We start from the raw sequence: 27851 nt of genomic DNA on the forward strand, positions 1-27851 counted from the left end.
GAGCCAACACGTCCCAGCAGATCAGCTGTTTCTAAAATACTTAAATAAAAATAAAAATACTTGCATCCACCTGGGACCAACACCCAAGTCACATGTTCAAAGTCACTTAAAGAAATAAGAATAAGAAAGAAATATGATGGATTTTGTTTTATTTGTTGTCATTTTTTAAATACTTAATGGCAGTTCAGCATTTTGTGCATGACATAAAACATCACACCATCTTTGGGCCTCTTCTCACTGAAAAATCATGAGGAAAGAAAAAGAAATTAAAAAAAGGTGGTTTCAGACAGCAGCTGTAATATTGAGACAGTAATATTTCATTTACACCAGCAATGGTGACAGTTATGCTCAATAGTCTGTGTGTGTTAATTCACCATCAGTAAACACTGTAAGTGCTGGAAAATGTCAGCGAGTGGCTAGTTTACACCGCAACATCCATCCATCAACAAAAACAATATGAGTAACAACGAAGGCTGTACGAACGCAACTGCTCCCCGACGTCCACAACGAGAACGAACAAATTCATATTTTCATTATGTCAACAGAGCAACACACCCCAGTTTATCCCAGAGGTTTTTCCTAAGTTCCTGCTCAAACAGCAGAACTGTGAACTGCTCATGAAAGTGAAAAAAAGAAGCAAAATACAATCAAAACAATTGGGTTTAGGCCTAATAACGTCCAGCATGTGGAGACACGCCTGGGTGTGGCAACAAAGAAAAGACAACCACAGAGTTCATTCCTCATCAAAAGTCTCCCACAGAAAACTGGAATGACTCCAAACAAAGAAAAGCACACATAGAGTTTAAAATACAGAAGTTAGTAAGAGTATTGTTTTTATACTTTTGATTTGTCTGCTGCTCTTCTAAAATCTGCCAACTCCTTAAGTTGGGAACCAGCTGGTGGGAGTGAAAAACAAGAAGGACAGAGGGGATAAAGTGGAGAGGAAAGAAAGGAGACAAGGGAAAGTCAGCCTCGGGGTTTGAGAATTTAGCCGATTATATACTCGTAGTGAGCCGTTCACTACAAGGAGACAGAAAATATCAACGGATTCTCCTACAGCACGGAAAATGGAAAGTTCATAGCAGTGAAATAAGGCCACATGGGACATATATATGAATAAATAAAGAAATGGGGGAACTATATCATATCTGATAATTCATTAAAAAAAGAAGAAAAGATGAGAGGCACTGTGCGTTTTTTGCTGTTAAGAGAAGGATTACACTGATCAATATTAAAGGGGACCTATTGTGCTCTTATAGGGTTTTACAGTAGCGGGTTATTATTTTAATGATGGCCAGTCTGTGTGTGCAAGATTACAAACCCAGAGAGAGCAGAAAGCTGACACAAGCTTGAAAACAGAAACTCCGCCCACTTTCTCTTTACAAGGAGCTGCCAATGAGAAGATAGCTAGGCTAAAGGGGGAGGAGCTACTTGAGCAAGACAGAGATGGCTTATTTCAACCTGATATCACGGTCCACCATTTCTCGCTTTGCCTCTTCAAAAAATGAAATGTACACGCATGCAGAAGTTGCAGTAACAGCAGAGGGAGATATTTTATTTCAACCAACATGAAAATAATCATGGGAAAGTTTTTAAACAGACATTATAAACACATTTACATGTATATACATATTAGCCCCCGAGCTAAATCGATTCTAAAGATTAAGGATCCTGGTATGTACTTCATACGTTTCTTGCTCACTACCGACTTTGTGGATTTAAATACATTATCTCCCCCTGCTGGTAATGCAACTTCTGCAGGTGTGTCCATTTCACATTTTGGAGAGGCAAAGCGAGAAATGATCAAGGTGGTCCAGCGTCCCTATTACATGTTTTGCTTTGAAACTGGGTTGCTTACTTTGAACTGCGAATCATGCAAAGCTATTTTAGTAAAGGAGCAGAATAGGTTCACTTTAAAGTTTTAATCAGAGCTCAACCATTAAGACTCATCCACATCCAAAGTGATGGGTATGATGCGGGATTTACACTCGACATGTAATGCAGTTTAACGGATTAAAATACAAGGTGTGAGTAGAAGGTCTGTCCATAAAATATATTTAAAAAAACCACACCTGACATTTGGCCCATCTGCCCTTCAAAGTTTGAATTTTGGCTTTTCTTGGATCTCTCCCTGGAAGTCCCCTTACTAGCTTTGGGAGACCTCGAAACGTTTGTGTCAAAATGAGTTGTTCAGGAGAGCTCGGTGTTCAGGTACAGCCAATTTACAGCTGAAAACTGAACGCATCAGGTCAGGAGCGAGTTGGACCTTTGAAGGCAGAGATATTCACTGTGAACTGCGAATAGTTCACACGGCCGCTGTAGACTTGTGGTGGTGTTTGCAATGGGCCTAAATTTCATTTATTTTCTCTAAATTTTGCTATTTTTAGTATAGCACATTTAGTACATTTCACAATTTCTTCTGGAAATTTTTCCATTTTTGGGACATTAGGGGCTGAAATAATGCATAAAATTTAATTTTAATCCTAATAATCACCTTTCTGTGAGTATTTGGGATGTCAAAGTAACACTTTATGATATCCATAGCCTCCTAGGTGAGGCGCGCCAGGCATGTCCTATCGGGACGAGGCTGTGGGATGGACCCAGAACACGCCTCAACTCCAGTTAGAGGAAGTGGCTGGAGAGAGGGAGGTCTGGGTTTCTCTGCCGGCCCTGGATAAGAAGAAGAACGACAGATGGCACTACAACCAGCTGCTTTGAATACGGCGAGTATGGTTTTTTTTGTCTAGCAGCAGGTGTAAATAATTATTTTAGGGATTTAGCATGTGCATCCCAAACCAGCTTCTGTACAAATGGATAAACACTTTCCAGGTGGACTGGGACCATCTTTTTGCTGTAGATCTGTATCAGATGTGGTAAAAATGAGAGGAAATCATAACGAGAAGAAACAGTTGCAGAAAGTTCTGGATAAATCTGAAAGCGAGTGGCATCATTCACCAGTCACGCCAGCACAAGCTTTGCTCAGCATCCGCCCTTGTCGTCACACCCGGCGCTCTGTGACTTCATCATCTTCCTCAAAATTAAGTTCTAGGGTCACCGAGGGACAGAACGGGGCTTCCAGGGAATGATCTGGAAAAAGCAGCCCCTTTAACTGAGGGGCAGCAGTGCACAAACACACAACAGTATCTGCTCAAAATGCTGTTATCGATCATGTGACGTGTTGCCAGAAAGGCAACCTTCTGCGTCGGGTTCACTATTCTCCACAGAAAGGGTTGAAGCAAAAAAAAGGTGACACTAATAAGACAACTCAGATGGGCGTCACCTTTCACCAGTCTGTATCTGAAATAAAAAGCACATCTGACGTCCCGGGCACTGAAAGCTGTGTGAGAGATTCCCTTTGTCCTGCCTAATAACATCAGATGTTTGTAAACTCGTTGTGCGTTACTGTGACCGCTGCTGAGGTAACAAACCCGAAGCGTCCGTTCATCGCGTCTCTGTTCGCTCCGTTTCCCTGTCAGCCTCCGTCCGATGTGACCGATGAGCACAGTTTTAATTCAGGGAACAGGTCCCAGAGGGGACTCTGAGCGGGACGAGCGCCGCTTGGCATCACTGTAAGCCGCCACATTCGGGAGGCGCAGATGAGGACGCGAGAACCACTGCTTCCTCTTCCTGCTGAACCTCTCTGACAGCCAAGATGCGAGTGAGCATGCTCTGTAGAGTGGCGGCATCCAATGGTTGAGAAGTGTACCAGTGGGGACTGTTGAGGTTAAAATGGAAATGTTCAAAAACATTATTTTCACTTTACAGTGTCAACATAAAGTCTTTTCTGTTTTCTGATCTTTGTGAAATTTTCTGTCCATAAAATTTCACATTTTTTCACCTCAAAGAAATTATGCGAAATGACAAGGAAATTCTGTCTCGTTAGCTTGTGTTGATCACACAGCATTGAAATGCTTGCTGAAGTGTTACTTTTGTAGAAAATACAGAAACAAAAATAACAAGACACCCATAACCAATTCAAGAAGCAACGCCTACACGTATGGTTACACAGCTAAGCTTGGGGTAATAACGACGCTCTGACCTGTGTGTGTGGACGTTCTGTTCGGGCTGCAGGTAAAACATGTTGGTTTTTTTCTTCACAGACTCCGGGCTGTGGTGCACAAAGAAAGTAATGCGCTCAGTTTTCATTCCTGCAGCAGTGATTGCAAGTTTGTCTGTGTGTGAGTCTCACCATCTGGAGAGGTAGAACTCATAGAGCCGGACGGGACAGTGCAGAGGGTTGGTGACGTTCTCCATCATCTCCAGGTCCCCCTCGTTCTCCGTCTGCCTTTTTCTGAGTCGTTCTGGACATAACGGGACACAAAAACCCAGCTGATCTCTACTTCTGTGCATACTTTAGTTAAAGTCATTCACATGATTTCAGTCAACGACGCCCACCTGTCTCTTCAGAGCTGGGCGCACTGGCACTGCTTCTCTGGAATTGGAGGTAGTAGACTTTGCCGGCTCGGCTGCAGGGTTTAGAGTGGCGGGTGAAGTTGGAAAAAGACAGGCGCTGGTGCTTCTCCACGGTGTTGAAGTGGAAGTATTTGGTGCAGAAGAAGAGCAGCGTGTTGAGCAACACTATGGGTGAATAGGCACCCAGCTGCTTACACTCCCACAGGTAGGACTCCTCGACACGGGAGGAAACAACGCCACCTGGAGGAAGAGAGATGTCTGGATCTTTTTGTTTGCTGGTTGGTGCTTAAAGCAAGATAAACATGTAAATATGTATCAAGATAATACCCTAGAGTGAATTAATTCTTATTTTTGCTACAATGCTATGTCTATTAAAGAAAATAGATGAGGAATAACTGAATAAAATCTATTTTATTCATCGTACCACTAGGTAGTAGTTTTGGTTTCCAGAGTTGAAGCATCCCAGAGATCTCGGAGGCAAACTGATTGTACAGCTGGTCATTGAAGATGTTCTCTATGCGACCCATCATAAACAGATGCTGTCCAAACAGAGAGGGTGGGGGACGGAGAGGGTTGTTTTAGGAGAAAAATAAAGAAACATGATGGAAACCAGTTGTGCAGTTTTTCGTGGGCACCTGTTGTATCCCCAGACAGAGGTAGAAGATGCTGTCCGGGCTGTAGGGCTCTCCGTTGGGCCGTCGCACTTCTTTGATGAAGCAAGACAGACCGAAGCTCAGCTCAGCAGAGTTGCAGTCAAGGACGTCTTCTTTCACTTCAACTGGATCGGCTGTCACGGGGAGAATGAAGGTAAAGCGCAGGCAGTGCAGATTAAACAGAAAATTAATCAAGAACGAGGAAAAAAACTCACATTTTTGTGGCTGCTTGTTGCGTTGCTGGACCCAGCTTCTCCAGGCTTTAACCCCATACAGGTGGTTCAGTTTGGAGGTGGCAGAAAGTGCCATGGTTGCGCCACGCTCCAGAGAACCAGTCCTCCTCCGACCCTGGATAGTTGATGGGAAAAAAAGCTTTTTATGGCCAAATTAGGTGCATTTTAATCATCATAACAACATAACATGGAAGTACAGGGAAACATTCTTTGTTTTGAGTCCTGGTTTTTGGATCAGTAGGAGTTTTCAGCTACGTAATCAGACAGGGTATGGGGAAATAAACCCCGCCCCCATCCTGATGGGTTCTCTGCATGTGTCTCCACATTTAAAACAATTCCCTAAGCACCCTTGACTGGCAGGAGTGGAAATAGAAGCGTGGAAGATTTGTTATGCTCTTACAGAGCAAAACATACATGATTAAACATAGCTTAGGTGATTTTTTGTTGTCTTTTAAAATATACAAGTAATAAAATAAGCTGGCAAATTCCAAAGTCCATCATAGGGGGAAAAAAGAGACCCATGATCAATAATGTCGTACCCGTTTCCGGCCGGACGAGCCCTCTCTGGGTCTCTTCACTCCTCGCTGTGGAGCACATGACTTCTGATCCAGAGACTCTGCAAAAACAAACATTTCCAATTATCCTGCTTCTGTTGTTAGTGGATGATTAATTCTATTCTTTTATTAATATCTATTAATCATCCACAATTTCTAGTGGCTTAATGTTCACCTAACAAGCACAGGATTCCTGGTTTGAGTCTGGAAGGAGAAGCAGCTTAAAAAACATAAGAAAAAACCCTCCAAAATCAAACTTATGGAGCTATCATACTGAGAATTTCTGTTTTTATTTTTTTGCTGTGCTTTTTATATTTTATCTTGTCTGTCTGGATTTCTTCTTGAACTTAGCATATACCGCTAAAGCAAATCTGAATCAAGTATATGTTATGCTTTCTTCAGCTGACTATCAGTGATGTCACATCTCACTAGAAGGGAAGTCATTTTCCAAGTCCATCATCGGGGAGGTTGGTGGTTGATCGTCGGCACAGCTGGCAGGAGGGTCGGTTGTTATTTGGCTCGTCTCTGGCTCTGGATCAGCTGCCTCTGGATTCTTCTCTGAAGTCTGAGTAAGTGGTAGGTCAGCTCGGTCTTCTTCTTCCCTCAGAGTTTCCCCGTGATGAGGGATTGTGGGAGCGACCACTTCAGACTTCATGTCTCCACTCTCAGAGGTGTTCTGGTCTAGAGCGGTCACATACAAACCCAGAGGATCATGAAAACACTGCTGGAAGTGTTACATCTATTAAACCCAGGATCAGAACGCTCACCTGCACCGGACTCATCTCTCTGCTTTTCTTCCTCCACCAAAGAAGCCTCTGACTGGACAGCTGCATCTTTCGTGTCCTTGTTCAGTGGTGGAACCATCATGGGTACTGGAACCTTAAAGAAAAAAATGGAAAGAAGTGTTTGATTTACTGAAACAATTATTTAAACCTTATAGATTGTGAATATAAAGTAAGAGGACCTACAGGCATGGGCATAGGCAGTGGAACAGGTGTGTGCTGGGAATACATGTTCATAGGCACTGGAATGAAGACCGGCACTGGGACTGGAACCATTAACACCTTCACGTTCTCTTCTCCTGCTGCCAGAGGAGGATGAAAGGGAGATAAAGAAAGAGTTAATCCTGTTTTTATGTGAAGCAAATGATTAGAAGAAGAGGAAAATTAAAGGTGAGGCACAGGAGTGGGTCACTGTGACATCACGGGCCAATTAAACAAACTTTACAAGAGACCAAAAAGTGACAGTTTGGGGTTAGCCAAGAGGAATAAAACTTAATACTACTTCCCAGCTCCACGTTTTTATTCCTGCACTCTACCCAAGTAGTTTTCCTATGATTCAGGGTTTGTAATGATCATTTTTAATCTTAGTCGGGGCCTCATCTGAGATTACTGAGCTTACAGTCAGCTGTTATTAATTCACTCCAGAAAGGGATCAGAAGTAGGTGTATGTGTATAAAAAGGTGGCATTTATTAATAAAACATGTGAATGAAATAAAAGGAAATCCTACTGGTGCCAACATTACTAGCTGCTCTGGACCTAACCAAACTGTCTTTGCTACCAGCTGATCATTAGGATTATAGGTGACCCACAGAATCCAACAGCGAAAACCACCCAACTGATGGAGTCGGCTACAAAAATAACACAGAGAAAATCTGGGATGTGGGCACAGGGAAAAGCGGAAAGAGAGATTCCTTTCACAGTCTTATGATAAAAGTTAAAATGCTACCAATGTGAGACCAAAAGATCTGCTGTTTGCTGAGTCTTCTGATTTACTGGAACAGCAGTTCCAGCAGTTTTATTTTTCTGATAAATGCAATGACAAACATGTGGCCAGCAGATGTCGCCACTGAGATGTGGCTAACTTTTCTCATGGAGCGTCAGCTCACTCCATCAGAAAAATTTGATTTCTCATCACTGCTCCTGCATTTATGAACCATCAGGGATGGCAAATAATGCCAGCTGTCTCATGTCAGGACTCAGCTGACATGCATTTATCATCAGACTGAAGGAAATCCCAGATAGCAATAAACCTTCACATGATCACAATAAATGTAAGACTTTAAAACCTTTCTTAATATCACTTCAATGATTACAATTGATTTGGAAATAAACATCAAATGTTGATGTCAGTTCAAAATGATCATTCTTTTGGTTTCATTTCAGAAAAATGTCCAAATGTTTTTATTTTTATTAAGAAAATAAGACCATCATGAAGTCCCACCGCTTATTTAAAAAAAACCTCTGGCGTGCATGGTTTGCTTCATTGACATTTATCATTATTTTGGCATCCTCACATATATACAGACTGTACTTTTTAGATGTTTAAGATGCATATTTTATCAAGACACTGTTACTGTTGATTGTTTTACACCTAAAAAACAGCTGAGAGGACCCAAATGTGCCAAAAGGACGAAAACAAGAGACCTGTAAGTCACCTGCAGCCACCTCATTAGGTGGAGAGAGTCTGGGTATTTCACCTGAGTCAAATATCAGATGCTTTGTGGCATTTGGGCCACAAAACACCTCCTGTAACACATGTCGATCCCAGCAGAAGACTTTGGGCTCTTAAAACTATTAACTGCATTAACTGAGCCACAATGTTAAGAGTCTGAGCTCCATCCTGATCATTTTGTCAGCATTTGTTGGCAAGTGGCCGAGGTGAGGTTCAAATATGTCTGTTATCTTAAATTTGTACATGTCAATAAAAAAAAGTAATAAACCATCACAACTGTTTTTTTTCGCAAATTTATTTGCAGTCCTTGCTTTCAACCAAAACTTTCAAAAAACAGAGAAAATGAGGAAATGAAACATGCAGATGCACATACAGCAAAATGGAATAAATATTAAAAATAAAACAGTGTACAATGGGTCATTAAATAAAGTTCAGTAATGTTACACACAGCTGGAATCAGTTCGACTTCAACTCAAGTCAGAATTGAAACCAAACTTGGTTCGCGAGACTGCATCAGTAGTGAGGTAATTTTCATGAATCACACATTCACATCAAACAAAGTGTAACAGGATATAAAGTTAGACTGACATCAAATAAACGAATGAATGAGGTTTGCCAGACTCGAGACCGGTCAGACATTGAAGTGAGCGCAAGTTTTAACCTCAAAGATGAACGCCTACCTGAGGTTTCAGTTGGGGATTTACCAACCTTCAACTGCTCACATACTCCAGCTGGATTTTAATAGATTTCCTCACCTGTAAAAGGGGGATCTGTTGTTTTTATAATTCAAGTATTTAATGCAAATGCTTTAAAGCAGATGGTTGTAGATTTTTACTCCGGGACTCTACCAGAGTAGCTTTGCATGATTCACAGCTGAAAATAATCCCCATTTATCTTTTACTAGGCCTGGCTGCAGCCCCTCGCTCTAGCATCCCTCAGAAAGTAGCCGCTTTAGCCCCTCCCCTGTGATCTTAACAACAGGTGGGTGGGGTCTGTGCCTAAACGGACCATATCAGAAATAACCACTCTCAATGACATCATACAGAGCTGAGAGTTATACAAAAAAAAAAAAAAAAGCCTGAAACTTAATGTTTCTTAAGAGCAGTCTGAAGCCGGATGTTTTACTTGCAAATAAACTGAAGTCACGGGCTGTTTTAATTGTGAGCATCCACAGTTGTTACAGTATATATGGAAAAGGGTAATAGGTCCTCTTTAATGCAGTCACCATCCTACACAATAAAACCACATGCCTCCAAATGGGGTATCATCTTCATGAGAAGCTTATTTAAAAAAATGACCTTTCAGCTTATAAAGAAGAAAAAACTCTCACATCACAGGAAATGGAGGAATAGTAGTATGGATGAGGGGCCATCATGAATAATAATAATAAAAAAATGAAATCCAAATTTAATAACAGGTTTTAATTATTTGACACAATTCTTCTTCTTCTTTTAAACGAGTAAGGTCAGTGACTTGTCTTTTGTGGATCTCTTGCAAATACCCACCATACAAACTAAATACTCATAGCGGAGAGAAAATACTCAGCCATGTGATTAGGTCATATATATTGCTGTCTTTACTTCATATAAAAATACACAGAAAGCCCCTTTAAGTGCATCGTTTCTTTGTAGTGCCAGATTACAAGTATGAATTCACAAAAGTAGTGAAATGAGGTTTTTTTGCCTTTGTTCTTAAGGCTCTGGAGGTAATCATAAACAACAAAACAATATATGTATGAAGTAGTGTGGAAACATCAGTTAAACCCTGTAGTTTTCAATCTGTGTCCGAGCTCAGCGGAAGAAGAGGAGAGCGTCTCACGTTGGCAGATCAGGAGGCTGTGGAGAGAAAAACTCGGGTGACACACTCGACCCTCTCAAGAAGTCAGCTGGAAAATGCAAATTCATTTCAACAAATCACTCAAGCACAACATTAACAGGTTTAAAAAACAAACAAACAAACAAACAAAAAGGGCTGTAGTTGTTGTAAGACTCACAAACATTCACACATGCTGAATTCACAAGCTTTATTCTTTACATGTTATAAAGCAGACGGGAATTTGTGTATGCTCGGAAGACTCACCTTCAGTTTCCAGTTCGGGAATCACTTTGTAGATCAGTCGGGTGTGATAGAGCTCGAAACAGGGCACGGGGCAGAGGCTGGGCTCTCCTGAACACGTCTTACAGTAATACGACGTCTGCCTGCCCGACGGCTCGCTCCTGCTCTCACAATCTGTCTTTTCAAGCTGCTCCTCCTCCTCGTCTTCTTCTTTTTTCTCCGTCTCCTCATCCTCTGCCCTCTTCTGCTTCTTCTCCGCTCCCTCTTCTTCCTCCACCCTCTTCCTCTTGTGCTGTCTGCAAACCTTGCAGTCTGAGTAAGTGTCTCTCTTGCCCAGGAAATGGCGCCCGGTTAGACGCGCTGGCAAACCATCACACGGTTGCGTTTCTTCCTGACATTTTGGGCACGGTTGCGGTGGCGTGGAAGCTTGAGCTGACGGTTGGTCAGACTGCGAGGAGCTATCTAGCAGAGCTGGTGCAATTGTTAAAAACAGCTAATTGTGAGCAAAGATTGAAGAACAAAAAAATATCAAAAAAGAAACACCAGCTGTGGACTGCGGGAACGCTGCTGCTGAGCATAGGATTCATTTTTATTTTAGGTGCATGGTGTTTAGATGGAGCAGTGACTGATACACATAAAATGTCAACTCTTAGTGAATGATGGCACAAATGGTAGCAAGTCTATCAGAATATTAGCCCACTGAGCTAAACTTTATATAAATCTAAATAAATTAAAAACAAAGAGGAAACGGTAATCGTTTTAGTCTGTCTGATGATGCTTCAGGGAAAGTGTTTGTTGAGACTTGTCTCAACGTCTACAACCCTTTCAAAAGTTCAGTGTTTTTATTATAATGTCTGTGCCGCCTCTCATACACTGAAGGACTGAAACTGAAACCAATAAAAACTAAACCCAAACTAAATATTTACAACAATAAAATCTATAAGAAAATCAGCAAACCTACAGTGGCCCTGAGAGGTCAAAAAGGAACTTAAGAAAACACCAGCAAACAGAAAAATGTTGCAAAACAACACAAAACACAGAAAAAAATTCACATTGGGTTTTTCTATTTCCATTGTGTTTTATGTGATTTTGCACCATTTGCTGGTGTTTTCTTAATTTGCAGTGTATTTGACGCCTCAAAGCCACTGTACGGATCCACTATGGAAAACTTGCTGAAATTAAATAAAACTGAAAGCACAAAGTCAAAAACATAAGAGTAAAAATTAATTAGAAAAAAACCCTGGTGCACTCACAGTAACAGCATTAAAAGAACATGATTATTTTTAATATTGTGAATAACTTTTATATTATTTATCATGATTCCCTTTTTTAAGTTTCACTAGGAAAACAATTTTATTGAGTCATACTAGTTTCTCTTTTTTGTTGACATTTCATCTTACAAAGTTGAGAAAATTAAGCTGAGACCCTGATGTTGACTTATATAAAATATTAGTTTTATGTGAGGCAGACGTTTAATACATAAAATATTGATTCTCTGTCTGTTGTTGGCTGACAGGAGGAATAATGCTGATAAATTTAACAGTTTAACAGTTTTCCAGTAAGAAGTAAGGACACTGGGATTCATAAATATTTAAATATATGGAAAAACATCTTTTAAATTATCTAATCATTGCTGTTGAGACAAACATGCAAAGCTGTGACTTGTAAAACACCCCCAATAAACAAAGACAATGTAGTAGGTTTGTGTAAAAATCAACATATGTCCATTTAAAAACTTTCAGAAATTATAATTTTTTTTAAAGGTGCATTGCCAGTACATGTCTGTTAGTGCACTGTGTATTCACCAGGTGTTTGTTGCTGTGCTGTACTGAGTTTTACTGTCAGGAAGTTACTGAAAGTGGTGCAGCTCAGCTCCCAAATCTCACTAATCAACAGGCAAAACATGTTGAGGTGATTCCTGCAATTACCTCCTGATTCAGCGGAAGGCAGCTGGCACATGCTCTCTTGGTCCATGGTGAAGGGCCTGCAGAGAACCGACTTGTTCTTCATCTGACGCCGACGGGATGAAGGCACACGCATGGCATCGGTCTGGGTACTGGCCTGCATATTAAGTATCAAACAGTAACAATAAACGAGGCGGATCTGACTCACAATCTTAAATTTGTTACAGTGGACAGTTTCTCCAACAGGAATCATTTGAGTGTCAAAAAGGGTGCCATTTTTTTAGCAGTCTGTGCTGTTTGACATCAGAGATGTAAATCTTGAGGCCACCTTAATGTGAAACTGCTCTCTTTCTGAACTACAGCTCTGTTAAGAATAACAATGGATACTGGGGCACCAGTTTAGCTCACAGGTTGAGCAGATGACCCTCTGCGTGTCTTCCCCCCTCTTCACTCACTGCATCATTAAGAATAGGATGGATACTGGAGTCACTCGGACTGCATACTGACACTTAGTTGTACAGTGTGAATACATATTGTTTGATCTCTGTGGACTCTCTTTACACAGCATGCTTGAAACATGATTACAAATTTTGGGTGAAGTATCTAAGATGCACCATTTGGAGAAAATCTTCAGGTAGTTTCAACAAAGCAGTTTTTTAAAATTTATTCTCTTTTAGATCTTTGAGGTCAATGAAAAATGCAAGTGACAGGTGATGTCGCCGTGGCTACGGCAATTTTTCATACAGAGTCTGCTGAGGTTAATTGCGATCTTTGCAACGTGCTCGGGAAGTTGACACTTGAGTACAGAATGCCACAGAGTAAAGAAAATAAATGAAAATGGACCCAGTAATATACACAATTGATCCTCTCTAATAATGTCAGGCAAAATCATCTAACCTGCGAGAACAAATACACATAGAAACAGTACATACGTGGTCGAGATTCTTGCCGTCTACGTTGGAGGTCGGTAGAGCTCCTAAAACAAGCAGACAAAACACAAAACCCCAATAATATGGTTATAATTAATAATATGATAGTATGAGATCTGACATCACAAACACAAACCTAAATGACTTTAAATATTATCAGTTGCTTTAGCGGTAGCCATCTTTTTTAAATATCTGTACTGTGCTCATTACAGAGAAAACATTTACATAAGAGAGCTTCTCACTTATTGCAAATACTCACTCTAGAAAGGATAAAATGTTTAAAAACCAAATCTAAAGACACTAAATACACAAAAAACATTAGAATATTTATGGATGTGTGCATGTACTAACCAGTCAGAGTGGTATCTGCTGACACGCTGGGCTGTGTGGCGGAGCCGTTGGCCAATGAAACGACGTCAGCTATGACTGGATTCATCTTTGAGGAGTGGTGGGGTTGGGTTGGAGCTGGAGCTGCAAGTAGAGAGTGAATGCAATCCCTTCACCCAGATGCTTCAGTGTTTACCACGCAGACCTTACTTGGTTTGTTTTGATTTAAACACCATTTGAGAAGCAGCTCTGTAGCTTTCTAAGTTTTTGCAGATTTGAAATAATTACTGCGCGTGTTCATGTGCAGCTTTACAGTTTTGAACATTGTTTACCATATGGGGTCTGTGGCGCCGTCCCGTTACTGCTGCTGTGTTGGCTCGTCTCAAAGTGAAGGTGGCAGTACTGCTGTAGGCAGGGCAGGTTGCAGAAGTTACGCACCGAACCCAAACACTGCAGCTTCTCCGTCATGTAGCCCTGCTTCCTGCAACTGTCGCACCGACCCATCTGCACCAAGACATAGGAAGACACGACCACATTCAACACGCTGCAAGAGGCATCGTGTGATTCGGTGTATAGTGCAGTGGGGCAGCCGTATTCTCACCCCGTAGTAGAGTACAGTGTACTGGGACATGCAGTGGGGTCTGCAGAACTCCTCCAGCTTGCCTCCGTAGTGACTGTGCAGCATCTTCTGTGCAATGCCAGAGCAGTAGGTGCAGGGACGCCAGACATGCTCCTTGCTACGAGAAGTCAGGTCATGCTTGAAGAGCAGCTTACAGTCTGGAAAACACAGCAAGAGGGGTATTACCTCAGCACTACTGCAGACACAATAAAGCAATCAAATCTGGAAATTAAAACAGAGAGAAAGCTAGAGAGAAAATTCAGATAGTTCCTGAGAGATAAGAATTATCTTGTACTTTCAAAATTACAAAAAAAGTCCAAGTAGAATGTGAGTTAGAGTTTGAGAGTCAAAAATAATAACCGAGATGACCTCTGATGAGGGTTTGCAAAGGATCACAGCAATAGAGCGGCACATGGCTGAATTATGTTTAGTAACCAACATGATGAAACTTGACTAGCATCAACAGTGTAGAACAGGTTGAAGGCCATCTTTGAGCATTACTCACTTTCACTGCAGAAGACCAGGTCTTGCTGGTTGTAGGCGATGGTGTCAAAGATCACCTTATCCTGCTTACACCACTCGCACACAGCAAGGATATTTTTCTGGGTTTTATACTGCTCACAGCACATCTTACTGCAGAACACAGAAATTCGACCCTGCAGGCAAAAACAACAACTAGTATATTCCTTTTTTATGGTGCGGCACTGGTCATGCAGAAGGATATGAGTGAGTTTACTTACCTGGTGGCTGAATAATAGCGGCTTGGTGTTGAACTGTTTGCTGCACTGATGACAGGTCAGTTTGGAGGTGTCACCTAGCCGGCCCTCTGCCAGTTTCAGTGGCTGACCGGCCTGCGTTTGTCCTGGCACAGAAGGGGAGGAGGAGATGGCCGGATGGGGAGGCACTAGTGGGGGCACTGAGGTATGACTGGGATGATTGCCTGGATAGGGAACTGAGGATGGGTAATCCTGAGGGACGGGAGGGACTGAGCTGGCTCCGGCAGAAGGCCCCGGTTTGGGGGCATCTCTGACGGAGGGGTCCCTGAGAGAAGAGGCTCCATTGGTCAGGTCTGGCTGGGATATGTGGCCAGATTTCTATGAGACATTAAGGGAAAAGAAAAAAAATTACAAGACGGCTTAGACCATCAATGTGTCTTTAAATTTATTAATGCCACTGTTGCTTTACCCTGAAGATAGTCACACAGGTGTAGGAGCAGAAGTTACGTATGGTGCCATCCACCATGGCAAGGTGATACTGAGGAACGGCGGTCACTTTACACAGGGAACATGGGAATGCAGTACCTGCAAAAAAATAAAACAGTCATTAAAACTTGAGATTTTTCCTCCAATGGAGCCGAGAGGCTAACTAATTAAGCTAACTAATTATTTTCTATTCTGCATGGTATCTTAATTTGTAATAAATATACTGCTGTAAACCCTGTGCTTGTGACATGACCCTGACACATGTGGACGCGTGTGTGTCATACCAGTCAGATTATGCTGAGGTGGTCGACTCTGTTCCACGCAGACCACTGAACAGTAAAGCTGAACTTTTCCCTTCTGGTCTCGTTCCATGTTGGTTGTGGACACGACCACTGTCTTGTGACAGTACGCGCACTCTGTTGTCTTTCTACAGGTCTGTGGAGGAAACGATACGAGGGTGCCGAGCATGATTTTTCTGACATAATGAATCATGAGAACAGATGCATGCATATATGCACACAGAAGCAGCAGCTGTGCTTGCGAGGCGAGTCTGTGCTGCTCCCATTTTGCTCAAAGAGACTCACTATAAAACATTTTGTTATGAAAAACACTTTTTTTTAAAACTAAGAAGTTGGATCGATCATTGTAACTCCTGTAGAAAAAACTTCACATTGCCCAGGATAGATCCCTCTTCATATGATACCACAGGGCAAACCACTGAACCACCCAAGTACGCCAAAACATCAATTCAAGTCTAGCATTCGTAAAGCATATATCTTCAAAATTCAGCAGGTTCTGATCATTTGGACACATATGAGGGGGCACAGCTGCCCCTGAGCAATAAGGTGGCAAAAAACAAAAACAGGTTTTGTTATAAATAAACAACATGCCTCTAAAAAGTTAAATGTATAGAACTGTATCTTATTCTTATCTTATTCCAGTGTTTTTTTCTAATGTTTCTATGTAACTTTGCACTGTCCACTTTCTGCTGTAACAAAAACAAATTTCCCACATGTGGGACCAATAAAGGTTATCTTATTTTATCTTATCTTAAGTGATACAAGGATATTTATACCTGTTTGTAGGTGCTAATGCAGGTGGGACCACAGAAGTTGAGCTGGGACTTCTCGATCGTGAGCGTCTGACATGAACCTGATTTGGTGTTACAGTAAAGACCGCAGCCTTCGCAGCAGTTCATAGCTAACTGACGTATCTTGCGCCAGGTTACAAAGCAAGCGTCGCTGCAGAGTCTGTGTAGGCGGCCTTGATGGGTGACCTCGTGCTCAATTGGCTGTAGAGATCATCACAATCAAAACGTGGAGAAGCAATAAATACAACCAAAATGAAGAGACGCTGACCTAAAATTGGATCTTTATGTTACACACGTGAAGTCTTTTACCTTGTTGGAGACTTTACAGACACTACAGAAGGGTCTGTCAGTCTGGCGCTCTGCCGGTTTCTCTGGCGGCTTCTCTGGCTTTCTCTCCACTTGTTTATCAGCCCATTTGTCAGGAACCTTGTCAGTCTGTTTCTTCTTGTGTCTAAAGACGGACAAACAGAACTGGCCGCAAAAGTGCATGAAGGTGCGGTCGTCTGCTGGGATCGTGATCATGTCCCTGGGCTGAACAATCTCCCTGCAAAGAGTAAAACAAGAAGTAAAAACAACACAGACTCAAAATATCACCCATGCGTGTACACTGTCATAGGGCCTGAGTAGTCCTGCCATTGTGGATTGCTAACAGGAAGTTTAAGCTGTTTTGAAGGTCACACAGTGCATGAGCTGGACAAAGCATACACAATATACAAACAAATTGCATAAAATATAACAGCATTCATATGTAACCCTCAAAAACTACTGCTTATAACGCTGCAGAAAAATGAGGATTCAAAATTCTGACATGTGGATCCCTGTGCTGGTTTAAATGGAATAAATCAAATCTTTTGATTCACAGGTAGCACAGAAAGCCCTTGTTTTGCAGGCTTGCTGTCCAGATCAGAACAAGGACTATCACTGCCACCTAAAATCATAGATCGAGTTTTAAGTTTGTCCGATAGCTGAATGACATCAAATGAAACTGGAGTAGCAGACCCACAACGACCAATGAGACTGGACGGAGCAACAACTGAAATTTTAAAATAAAAGTGAGGGGAAAACCAGCTGCTCCAAAGCAATGTGAAAATAGAGGCAAAGGGAGAAAGTTATGCTATGCACTAAAGGGTCTCACATTTCAGCGACATTTAAAAAATTTAAAAGTAGATCATGTAAAATAAAGTAGAATTTCGTTAGACTCTCAAGTGACCATCTGTATACGGTTTTCATAGCACCACAAGGCAGTGAGTTCATATCGATGCCCAGTGGAAACAAGTGTGTACCTGTTGCACTGGAAACAGCATCGGTTTTTAGTGGGCAGAGGAAGATGGCCCGTCAGACATACGGTGGAGCAGAAGAGCTGCGTCGATCCTTTTCTCTGGAAAGCCGTTTGACCTTTCAGCAGAACCTGAAAATGTAAAGTCACATCATTGTACAAATTCTCAGCAAATAACAGCATTAATAAGCTAAATACAGAGTTACGTGAAGCTTTTCAAATTGTAGTTTTCCTTTAACAATGTGCATTTTTGCATTAATACCTTAGAGCAACCGCTGCAGCGAACGCTACCAGGAACTGGGGGCTGTGGTGGGCGCAGCGGTATTGGTGTCAGAGCTGGTAGTGAAGTTGGGACTGGAACTGGAGGTCTGACGGGGAGGGAAGCCATGGCTTGTATGACAGCTCCTCTACCAGGGATAAAAATGGCAGTTGGAGTCGGGGCTGGAATCGCTGCTGGCACTGAGGTGGACAAGAGGTTAACAAAGCTATCAGGCAGATTTATTAACCCTTAGATAATTCGCAGATTTTTCCTTTCTGCCACTAATCCGTGGTTTATCATTAGGTCCAATTTCAGGCCAATTTTCAGACCAAGATCTTCTTTGGTTCACTGAAACTCTATGGTGCATTATTACCAGGACTAATAATAATAATAATAATAATAACACAATTTGAATTCTTGCTATTACAGTTAAAATCAAATAAACTACAACATAGCGTATAAGACATCACCACTAATGTTAAAACAAATGCACTCACTGGTAGGAGAGGTGAAGGTGTTGCCTCCACCTACGGAGAAGACGGAGCTGATTCTCAGCTCCTCCTGCAACAATAAAACAATAAGAAATCAGACTGCGCATTTCTGTCTGTCTTTCACACTGCTAGAAATCACATAAAAAAAATCATTTATTTAAAAAGACCCTCAGAATCAGCCATTTTTGGTACAATAACTTCAGTATATTTAATGAAGGCAGGTAAAATTTGATCTTCATGCTGTGACTATATAAGAGGATGCCATATTGCTCGTATGCTCCAAAATGCTGAAAAACATGACTTAAATTTAAAAGCACACAAATTTTGAACCCACGTCACTTCAAAGGCCTGCAACTGTGAAAATATTAACATAATGTGGAAATAAAATTTGACATGTTATTGTGCAAAAGCAATCGGCTGATTCTGAGGGGACTGGGTGGGATATTTTTAAACTTGACGACCGAAATAATGAGTCTATGCATTGTTATGAAACAATTTAGTCTGTTAGCAGCTTCAATCCAGATACAGTGAGGTAATCTTTGCCTTCTCTCTATACCAACCTCCTGGTGTTCAAGCTCCTCTTTGATCTGTCTGATGGAGCTCTGAGGCAATAACGCAGCATCGTAGCCTTCATCAATAGGCTCCTCTTTTATATTCACACTTGGAGAAATCGGGGGATTGCTGTCCTCCACCGGAGCTGCCTCTGACGTCTGAAATAATAGAAAGCGTCCATAACTACCCAAGCTGAAAAGGCAGTTAACTGACAGTGTTTTCCAACCCTCACCTCTCCCTGCTGACTGTCTTCCGTCTCCTCTGTTTGGTTCAGGACGCCTGCATCTAAACATGGAAAGGGGAAAAAAGCAAAACAAAAAACGGCATGCATTATTGTTTTCGTTATTTTTTTTTAGTAAACACTTTAAATAAGTTGGAACAAATATGATCTGCAGAGGAAATAGATGCCAATCAAGATCCTTTCCAGATGGTATTACATCCCTTTCTGCTTTTGTAATTCGATCAATCCCAACACCACTGTCTGACAAGCAGCCTCAGACCATGACGGAGCCTCCACTGTGTTTCACAGATGGCTCTAGACGCTCTGCTGTACCTGTCTGATGATTTGAGCTAAAAACTTCAAATCTGGATTCATGACAGGTTCTTGTTTAGCTTCTCTTCTTTCAGAATGGCTTATTGACCGGCAGTACTTCCACTGAGAGCTTCTGTCAGTGTATTACTCGATACCAACAGATGCTAAATTCTAAGATTTTCTGAGAAAAAAAACCCAAAAAGGAAAAAAAACCCAAATTGAACAATAATTACCAAATAAAATGCATGCTATGATTTTCATGAAACCCCTGGAACTCCACAAAAATAACAAATTCTGATTCATGTGGTATTAATATTGATATTACATTAAATCGATATGTTGTTGGTCACACACAGGAACTGACTGCCACTTATTCTAATTGTAGCATGGGGATGCACATATAAATTAATGTTTTAGCACTTTTTTACTGTCTATAAGTTACATTTAATTCAACTGAATTATGGTAAATGGTCTGTATTTGTATAGCGCTTTTTACTAGTCCCTAAGGACCCCAAAGCGCTTTACACATCCAGTCATCCACACATTCACACACTGGTGATGGCAGCTACATTGTAGCCACAGCCACCCTGGGGCGCACTGACAGAGGCGAGGCTGCCGGACACTGGCGCCACCGGGCCCTCTGACCACCACCAGTAGGCAACGGGTGTCTCGCCCAAGGACACAACGACCGAGACTCTCCAAGCAGGGGCTCGAACTGGCAACCTTCCGATTACAAGGCGAACTCCCAACTCTTGAGCCACGATCACAACGAGTCACAACAAGTCAGCTCCTCGGGCGCTTTATATTGTAAGGTAAAGACACAATAACACAAAGAGAAGCCCAACAATCAGACAACTCTTTTTAACAGGAAGAAAAGTCTGGCAGAACCAGGCTCAGGGAGGGGCAGCCATCTGTTGCAACGGAGTGGGTTCGATTGAAAGAAGGAATTCAGTGTTCATATTTTTCATATGTACGTATTTGCACTGTGTGTACTTGACAGGGTTTTTTTTTTTTTTTTTTTTTTTTAAATCTGTGACACCTTTTGAAACCATTTTCACAGGTTTTGCAGGTTACAACTTCTAATGGCTCAGTGGATCTTAAATGATGATCCAAGCGGATGGTAAAAATATTTATTTTAGTCCTTTACCTCACTGCACAGACATTTCCCAAATTCTAAATCATTTAGTAGAATTAGAAAATAAAGTGAGTCTGAGCTAACCTCATTCCTGTCTTCACATTTCTGAGGTACATCTGCAGAGCAGCTCGCCGGGATTCAAATCATTTGTCTCTTGGACTAAAAGAAGTAGGCTTCAAGGAGAACATCCTGCACTTATAAGGCTTCTCTTCATGCTGTCCTCTTTAAAGAAATAGCTGGTGTTTCACTCCTGTTAGCTGCAGACCTGCAGGCTTAACAGACTTTTCTGTGCTGGTAACAGGTAACCTCTGTTGCTTTCACCACTTTTCAGCCTCAAAAGTCCCCAAATCACTCGAAGTTAGTGAAGGTTATGAAAGTTGGCTGCTTCTACACTTGAGAAGCCCCATCCATGTGCTGTTAAAACCGTCAGTCTGCAAGTAAAATGTTTTGATTTCAAATAGTCAATCTATTAAATTTCAAATGCTGCCATTCATTCTTGTTTAATTGTCAAGTTTTGTGACGTAATCAGACAGTGCTGCCAGATTGTGAGCTTTTCCCTCCCCTTGTTATTAGAAATGTGTGTGACATGACATGAGCCTACACATCACTGTATTTGTATTTATGTTCTTTGCTTCGACTAATATTTATATTCTTTTAAAAAGTATTTATTTAGGACTGCCTTTTTAAATTTTTAATGCAATTACTACAGCCTCACTTTAATGTTACTATTTTGTTTTTTGTTTTTTTAGGTTTCTCATTTTTACTAAGCATACTATTTATATGGTATTTTAAATTACTGAATATTTGTTTGCTTTTCTTACTTTTTCTTCTAATCATCTGCTTATAATTGCTTCACAGATGAAAGACATCTAAACTGACCTGCATATGCAGTAATAACATATTGTTATTGTACCTTACACTAAAAAGTGCCTTGAGGCGACGATTGTTGTTATTTGGCGTTCCACAGATAAAGCGGAATTAAATTGACACCATTGTGACTTCATGAGGGTTGTTTTTACTTTTATTAAGCTCCACCCTTGACTCAAAGACTGTTTTATGAGCTGAATCGTACGCTGTGACTAACTGTACAAAAACAGTGGAGTAGAAATTTAAAAAAAATAAGCCAACAGATGAGTCACTAATTATCGTGTCCTTCAAAAATAAGCAGCGTTACCTCTGCTGTTGTCTTGTGACGAGTGGGAGGTGTTGGCGGAACCGGTGCTCCCTGCCCTCTCTTCTTGCTCCTCCTCCTCTTCCTCCTCCTCCTCCTCAGCCTCCCCTACTTTTGGCTCAGAACCAAAGGTATTGCTCGGAGCTTCGCTGTTCTCCTGCTGCCTACTTTTCCTGCCGGCCTTATCCACGTCTACATCCTCCAAGGTGCCCATGGGCAGGGCAAAGTGCCAGTCTTCATCATCTTCCTCCTGCCCAAATGAAGGAAGGCCATCCAGCGCGTCATCAAAAGCCGCTGCCCCGCTTCCTCCTCGTCCACCTCCCCCTTCGCTGGTCCCCATTTTAAAAGAATCCTGTGGGTCAGAGATGGGCGAGGCAATGCGAGGAGGTGATGACTCGCCCGCCCCTTTGTCTATCTTTTCTTCTTTCCTGCTGCTGTTGCTATCCTCCTCCTCTTCCTCCTCCTCCTCCTCCATTGGTTGTTGTTCCTCTTGTCCTGAGGTTTGGTCCACTCCCTTCGTCTCATCCTGTCCACCACTCTTGGAAGATGCATTGGAGCCCCTGGAGGAGTCGGCGAAGTCTCCCAGCCCCATCACCTCGTCAAACACCCTGGACATGTGCTCCTCATGCTGCAGAGGAGAGAGATCATTATTATTTCTCATTTCACATCCATATACAACACAACTTTTGACAGATAAGGGCCAAATATGTTCAGTGGAAACATAAAATACATCCTGGATACAACCCCAAATTGGATAATTAGTTAAGAAACTTGATACACACAATCAAAGATATAATTAAGGCATCAAGTGTCATTTTACTTTAACATAAACCAGTTTTCTGACTAAAAACACATATTCTAGAGATAACCAAACATGTAGCATGACTGGCTGCTGGTGTCTTACTCGAGTTAATGCATTTTTCTGTTATTTCTGCCAATCTTGAATAAAGCACAAAGATGTTTTTATAATTCATTAATCTAAAAACATCTAGCAGGGAGTCAGCTCCCAGAGACTCCCATGGTAAGAAAATAAACTCTTGATTATGACTTTAAAAAAGTATGAATTTCTATACAATAGACAATAAAACATCCAAGCAAATAATCATTTTAAAGAAAAATACAAAAAAATCAACGAAAACCTGCCTAAGATGATAACACAGACACATAGGTCAAAATTAAGACCCAAAAAGCATATGGACACCCAGCGGGACCCTCAGAAAACCTGGCCATGAAATCAAAAGTTATCAGACCCGTGGAGCTGTAGCCCAAATCTGATCATTTTACCTTGTAACTGGGACGAAATGTAAAGCTTGATTTTCAGACTTCGCTGGTTTTGTTGGTAAAGACCATAAGACACTTTACAGCACCCATTGAGCCAGCAACCTCTTGACAGCAGTATCTTACATTCACCACAACCAGTGGCCTCTGTGCGCACACACAGGAGCTTCTGTTGTAGTTTGACTATGCCTCAAAGATCTACCTATTGTATGGAAACACACATCGTCAAGGCAGCATGTCCCATTCTTAACCGAGTGTTATGGGTTTGTGGGGGAAAAAACAAAACAGCCTTCCCTGCAAGAAGAGCTTAAGGACACGTGCCGTCTTATTTCAATTAAATATTATCAAAACTATTTTTTTGTAAAAATTTACATTTCAACTTTTTAACTAGAATCAAGAGTAAATCATTATATTCTGGAATGAGGATTATGTTGAGCACACCCTCTGCTGGGCTCCAGGCTGAATTGTGGCACATTTCTGTAAATAACAAAAAATAACAGGAACTGAAATGGCTCCCCTACACTGGCAGAGACGTTTTATCTAATCACTCTTAAAAATGCTACCTTCTCATCACTCTCTCTGTGTGAGCGGAGATGTGACTCTCTGAGGGTTTTCTTGATGTTACTCACAGTTATGGACCTTGTCCTGGTCTTTCTGGGTCTGCCCGAGCATCTTACATTCTCAATAACGAGGCCATCATTTTTGAACTTTCTGATAATATATTGAATTGTGGAGGACGGGACATTGATTTGTTTGCTAATCTGACGAACAGAGTGTCCCAGTGTGTGCAAATAAACAATGCATATTCGTTTCTCTGAGCACACCTCACTCATCTTTACCATAATTTTCTTTTTGTTAAATTGGAGTTGCTGACCAGTTTCATGGTAGTTTATAATGGATGAACACGGCCAATTAGCACAGAGTATAAACACCTGGCTCTTGCAGAGCAACCACAGGTGAAGATGATCCACTGATGATGGACCACACAAACAAAACTTGTTCAAATACTTTTTCCAAACTGAGATCATGTTTCTTTTGTTCCTAAAAGAGAAGGAGGGAATGTCTTAACCTTACGTTAAAGGTATTATTTAAAAGCAGTCTTAAATATTCTGAAAATAATAATAATAATAATAACAATGGATTGCATTTATATAGCGCTTTTCAAGGCACTCAAAGCGCTTTACAATGCCACTATTCATTCACTCTCACATTCACACACTGGTGGAGGCAAGCTACAGTTGTAATAAGCCTTAACAGCAGCTTTTTTGAAAAAACATTTAACTACAGTAGGGGAGTTTACATCCACTCATCATGGGTGTGACTATCATGGTAATTTGGGGGATATTAATGATTTCTTATTTTTGACAGGGTTGAATAATTGTACAGTATGCATCTTTAATGACTTGAATGAACAAGAACACAAAGTGCACAGGTTTGAATGAATTTTTTTCTTAGATACACATCCACTGAAATGTGTTTAAATGTCGTTTGGCAAGCTGCAGTTCTAGTAGATGCTTTAGGTAGTCATCCACAAGCTTCTGAATAGATATCTGACCTCTCTTCTTAGCAGAATTGGTAGAGTTAATTTAAATGTGCTGATTTGCTGACACAAACTCTGTTTTTTAAGTGTAGTCCACAAATCTCCAAGAGGATTGAGCTCAGGGCTTTGGGAAGGCCATTCCGAAGTTTAATATTAGCCTGTTTTATCAATTCTAAAACCAGTTTTGATATGTTTAGGATTGTTGTCCTGTTGGAGTTTGAGCTGTCTAGCTGTTGAGTTGAGGTGAAGTTGAAAACTTTGGAGATAGTTCTCCTCCTTCATCCACTCTTTATGTAATGGAGAAGTAACTATATAATTAATTGCCCAACATTGGTCATTATATACTGTATTTTGCAGACATAGTTACAGGACTCTCTCCCAGACCACAGACTCACTCATAATACAAGTCAGAGCTTTATAAAAAAAACAAAAAAACAACAAAGTTGTGTTTTCAAAATTGGAGTTCAAGTTATTTTTACTTACTTTTTACTTCCAATAGTGTTAACATACTACACAGGTCATGAACAAGATTTTTTTTTTAAATTTTCATTGTAAGTGGGCTAAAGCACTTAATTAAAAGTAGTCTAACAAATGCTGTAATTTGATTATTTTGATAAATCATGTAACTTGGATGGATTCGATGCTGGCGTAACCACAGTGCACACGTCTACTGTTGCTCACAGTGGTCCAAGGGACCGCTCAGGGAGTTTGTGTGTTCACTCAGACACGTGAAAAATTAGAGGGAACATTGCACCGGAGTTTATTCTCGAGCATCTCACACTTCTGATAATCAGTTGTCTGCTTAATGTTTATTCAGCTGTGTAAAAACTATAACTTTAATCTCAGCCAAATCAATTTACTCAGGAGCAAATAAAATACTGAAAAAAGCCAAACAATAACATTGTTAAGTTATCTAAGTGACTTCTATATCATGTTTAACCTGAGTAGCGAAAGACAGCGGTGGGTTTGAAGCCGGGAGTCCGGTGTTCTCACGGCTCTAGTGAGCCTTGAACCTCTGCTAGCTATCGAACTAGTGGGTAACAGACGTCTCCGAAAACGTCGGAGCGCTTTTGAAAATATGTAGTGTCTTGATAAACTGAAATTTGAGGTTTACACAGCTACATTCTCGCCTGAAAATATGTTAAACGTTTATTTTGTGACCCAGAAAGTATAATAAGAGAATAAGAGTAATATTAAAACTAACTAGCTGCCGCCATTGTTGGAAACTGAGCAGGGCCGCGCTATGAATTCTGGGACGCAGTTTCTTCTTCTTCGGGGTTTAACGGCAGTTGGCATCCCTGTACATGCAGTGCTGCCATCTTCTGTTTTAGTCCGTTATTACACTCTTAAATCCTACTACTTATTCCTGCGTCTTTTGGGATCTTACAAAGCTTCAAATGAGCGTCGACTATTAAATCAGTCATTGACGATTTTGGTAGTCGACATAATCGTGACTAGTCGACTAATCGTGGCAGCCCTAGCTAATGAGAAGTTAACAAACCTTGGCCATGTCAAGATAAGAAGCTTCATTTATAGAACCTTTAGCACCACTCACTTAAAAGATGGAAGTGAGTATATGTATAAATTTGACCCTGAATGGATTAGAAAAAAATCCAAAATACATTAAGCTTGTACACCCAATTCTTGGTTTTTAAAGTCATTAAAGATGCGTGCTGTACAGTCATTACATGCTGGAAAAAGAACAGTTCAAAGAAATACTTTAAAAAAACCCAAAATATCATGAAATTTATGCCCATGATGAGTCTATGAAAACTTGTGACCATAATTGTACATGTGGAGTTTACAGGTTGTAGGGCTAACTTAAGTCAGCTAACTTGGGCTACATCCACGTTGGAAGCCATTTGCTCGGTGTTTGTAGTTTTGAAGCCGAAGCCTGGTTGCTTGTGGACCTCCCCCTAGAGTTCGATTGATTAGGCATCCATCAAATGTAACAACCAGGTCACTCTCCAAACTATGTACAGATGCAAAAAAAACATGGAGTTCATGGCTCTTTCGAAGGCGACCTCAAGTGGCCATTAGAGGAACTACAATTTTTGTCATGTGGCAATCAAAAAATGTACCAGAAAATCCCCGAAGAGTACCAATGCTATAACTCTGGTACCTGTATATAAATGTAATAACATTGTACTGCTTCTAATCTTTTAATTATACAAATATCATTAAGACTAATGTGAGTTAAACGTTAGCTTTCACGTTTTAGTGCCTTTTTAAAGGCTCCAGGCCTCATGTCTAATTATTAGTTATATGAAAGAAGGAGGGGGGGAGGGCGTCCCACCAAACTCCATTTAAAATTTAGCCATATTCTGAACTCACTCATACTTTTGAGTTCAGACACACCCTAAAAAATAATGTTGGTGATGGCTACACTCCTCACCCAAAAAACGGCTTTAATGTAGCCACAGATAATTTCAATACACCCCCCACTTCTCATTATTCTCAGCAGTCCTGGCCGATGCTACGTGGACACTGCTGCAACCCAAAAGTTGGTCTGCGGCTGGCTTAATAACAAGCTGTCGAGGTGCACATTAAAGGCTCGTGGACACAATGTTCTCAACATGTTCGTTTGCTGCTCTGCAAATTCTCGGCATGGATCAGCACTGAATAGCAAAGCAGCAAGCTAGCCGCTAACACTAGCCTAAATGTGCGAATCTCGACCGGCCCACAGCAACTAAACAACACAGTGTGTAGCTGGATCAGCTAATCCGTTTAGCGTCCAGTTGAGTGCTGCTATAACTACAGCCTGGTTGTGAATGCCTTACCTTTAATCGTTTAAGTCTATATTCCTCCGAGTCCGCCATGTTTTAATTATGCTGCAGACGCCGCGCTTCGCACCCAGCCGCCCACCTCCTCTCGGGGTTATGGGTCATGTATGTATGCAGAGGATGCTGCAGTTCACCGAGGAAACGAGCGGACCGACAACAGACGCCGAGGAGTTCACTTCGTAGGGAAAAAACTTGTATATTAGGCTACTTTTAAAGTGAATCCAAAGACTACTACAGAAGAAACAAAAGTACTTTCATAGAAGAGATGTGGGTTAAGATTACCGTAATGACTAGATAAGCGTTCCCTTCCTTTTACTCCTGAAACTGTAAGCATCATAAATGTCAAGTGGCGCTGCACAGTCTTTTCTTATAAGCACGTCTTGAACTTTAGTTTTTAATA

At 41.2% G+C, this 27851-nt stretch overlaps 1 protein-coding gene across 2 annotated transcripts; it reads right to left on the minus strand.

Annotated features, from left to right (window-relative positions):
* Positions 1-132: 132 nt before the first annotated feature.
* On the minus strand, positions 133-27746 carry LOC102779481 (zinc finger MYM-type protein 4). Of its 2 annotated transcripts, none has more exons than XM_035911408.2 (29): positions 27449-27746; positions 21854-22478; positions 19245-19297; positions 19021-19170; positions 18467-18530; positions 17973-18169; positions 17718-17842; positions 16744-16978; positions 16420-16635; positions 15629-15779; positions 15328-15443; positions 14883-15236; positions 14648-14798; positions 14125-14300; positions 13856-14027; positions 13548-13667; positions 13200-13243; positions 12292-12424; positions 6822-6934; positions 6621-6732; positions 6283-6534; positions 5839-5915; positions 5282-5414; positions 5049-5200; positions 4838-4952; positions 4396-4653; positions 4190-4301; positions 4040-4108; positions 133-3715 (listed from the first exon to the last, which is right to left on the minus strand). In XM_035911408.2, the coding sequence occupies exons 1-29, from the start codon at positions 27485-27487 to the stop codon at positions 3565-3567; spliced, it is 4665 nt and encodes a 1554-aa protein (XP_035767301.2). In that variant the 5' UTR covers positions 27488-27746; the 3' UTR covers positions 133-3564. The 2 variants fall into 2 exon arrangements, with proteins under 2 accessions (XP_035767301.2, XP_006799425.2); XM_006799362.2 differs by having other exon boundaries at positions 6822-6937.
* Positions 27747-27851: the final 105 nt, after the last annotated feature.

The sequence above is a fragment of the Neolamprologus brichardi genome, chromosome 19 (genome assembly GCF_056152115.1).
Source record: "Neolamprologus brichardi isolate AB-2024 chromosome 19, ASM5615211v1, whole genome shotgun sequence".
Lineage (NCBI taxonomy): Eukaryota > Metazoa > Chordata > Actinopteri > Cichliformes > Cichlidae > Neolamprologus > Neolamprologus brichardi.

Bases quoted from the DNA above. Each gene is read 5' to 3' on its own strand.
- LOC102779481 (XM_006799362.2), bottom strand. From the start codon at position 27,487: ATGGCGGACTCGGAGGAATATAGACTTAAACGATTAAAG. The intron at 19,298-21,853 runs GTAACGCTGCTT...TTCCATGTTTAG, and splicing joins GTCACAAGACAACAGCAGAG to ATGCAGGCGTCCTGAACCAA. The intron at 13,244-13,547 runs GTTAGTACATGC...TGCTTGTTTTAG, and splicing joins AGCAGATACCACTCTGACTG to GAGCTCTACCGACCTCCAAC.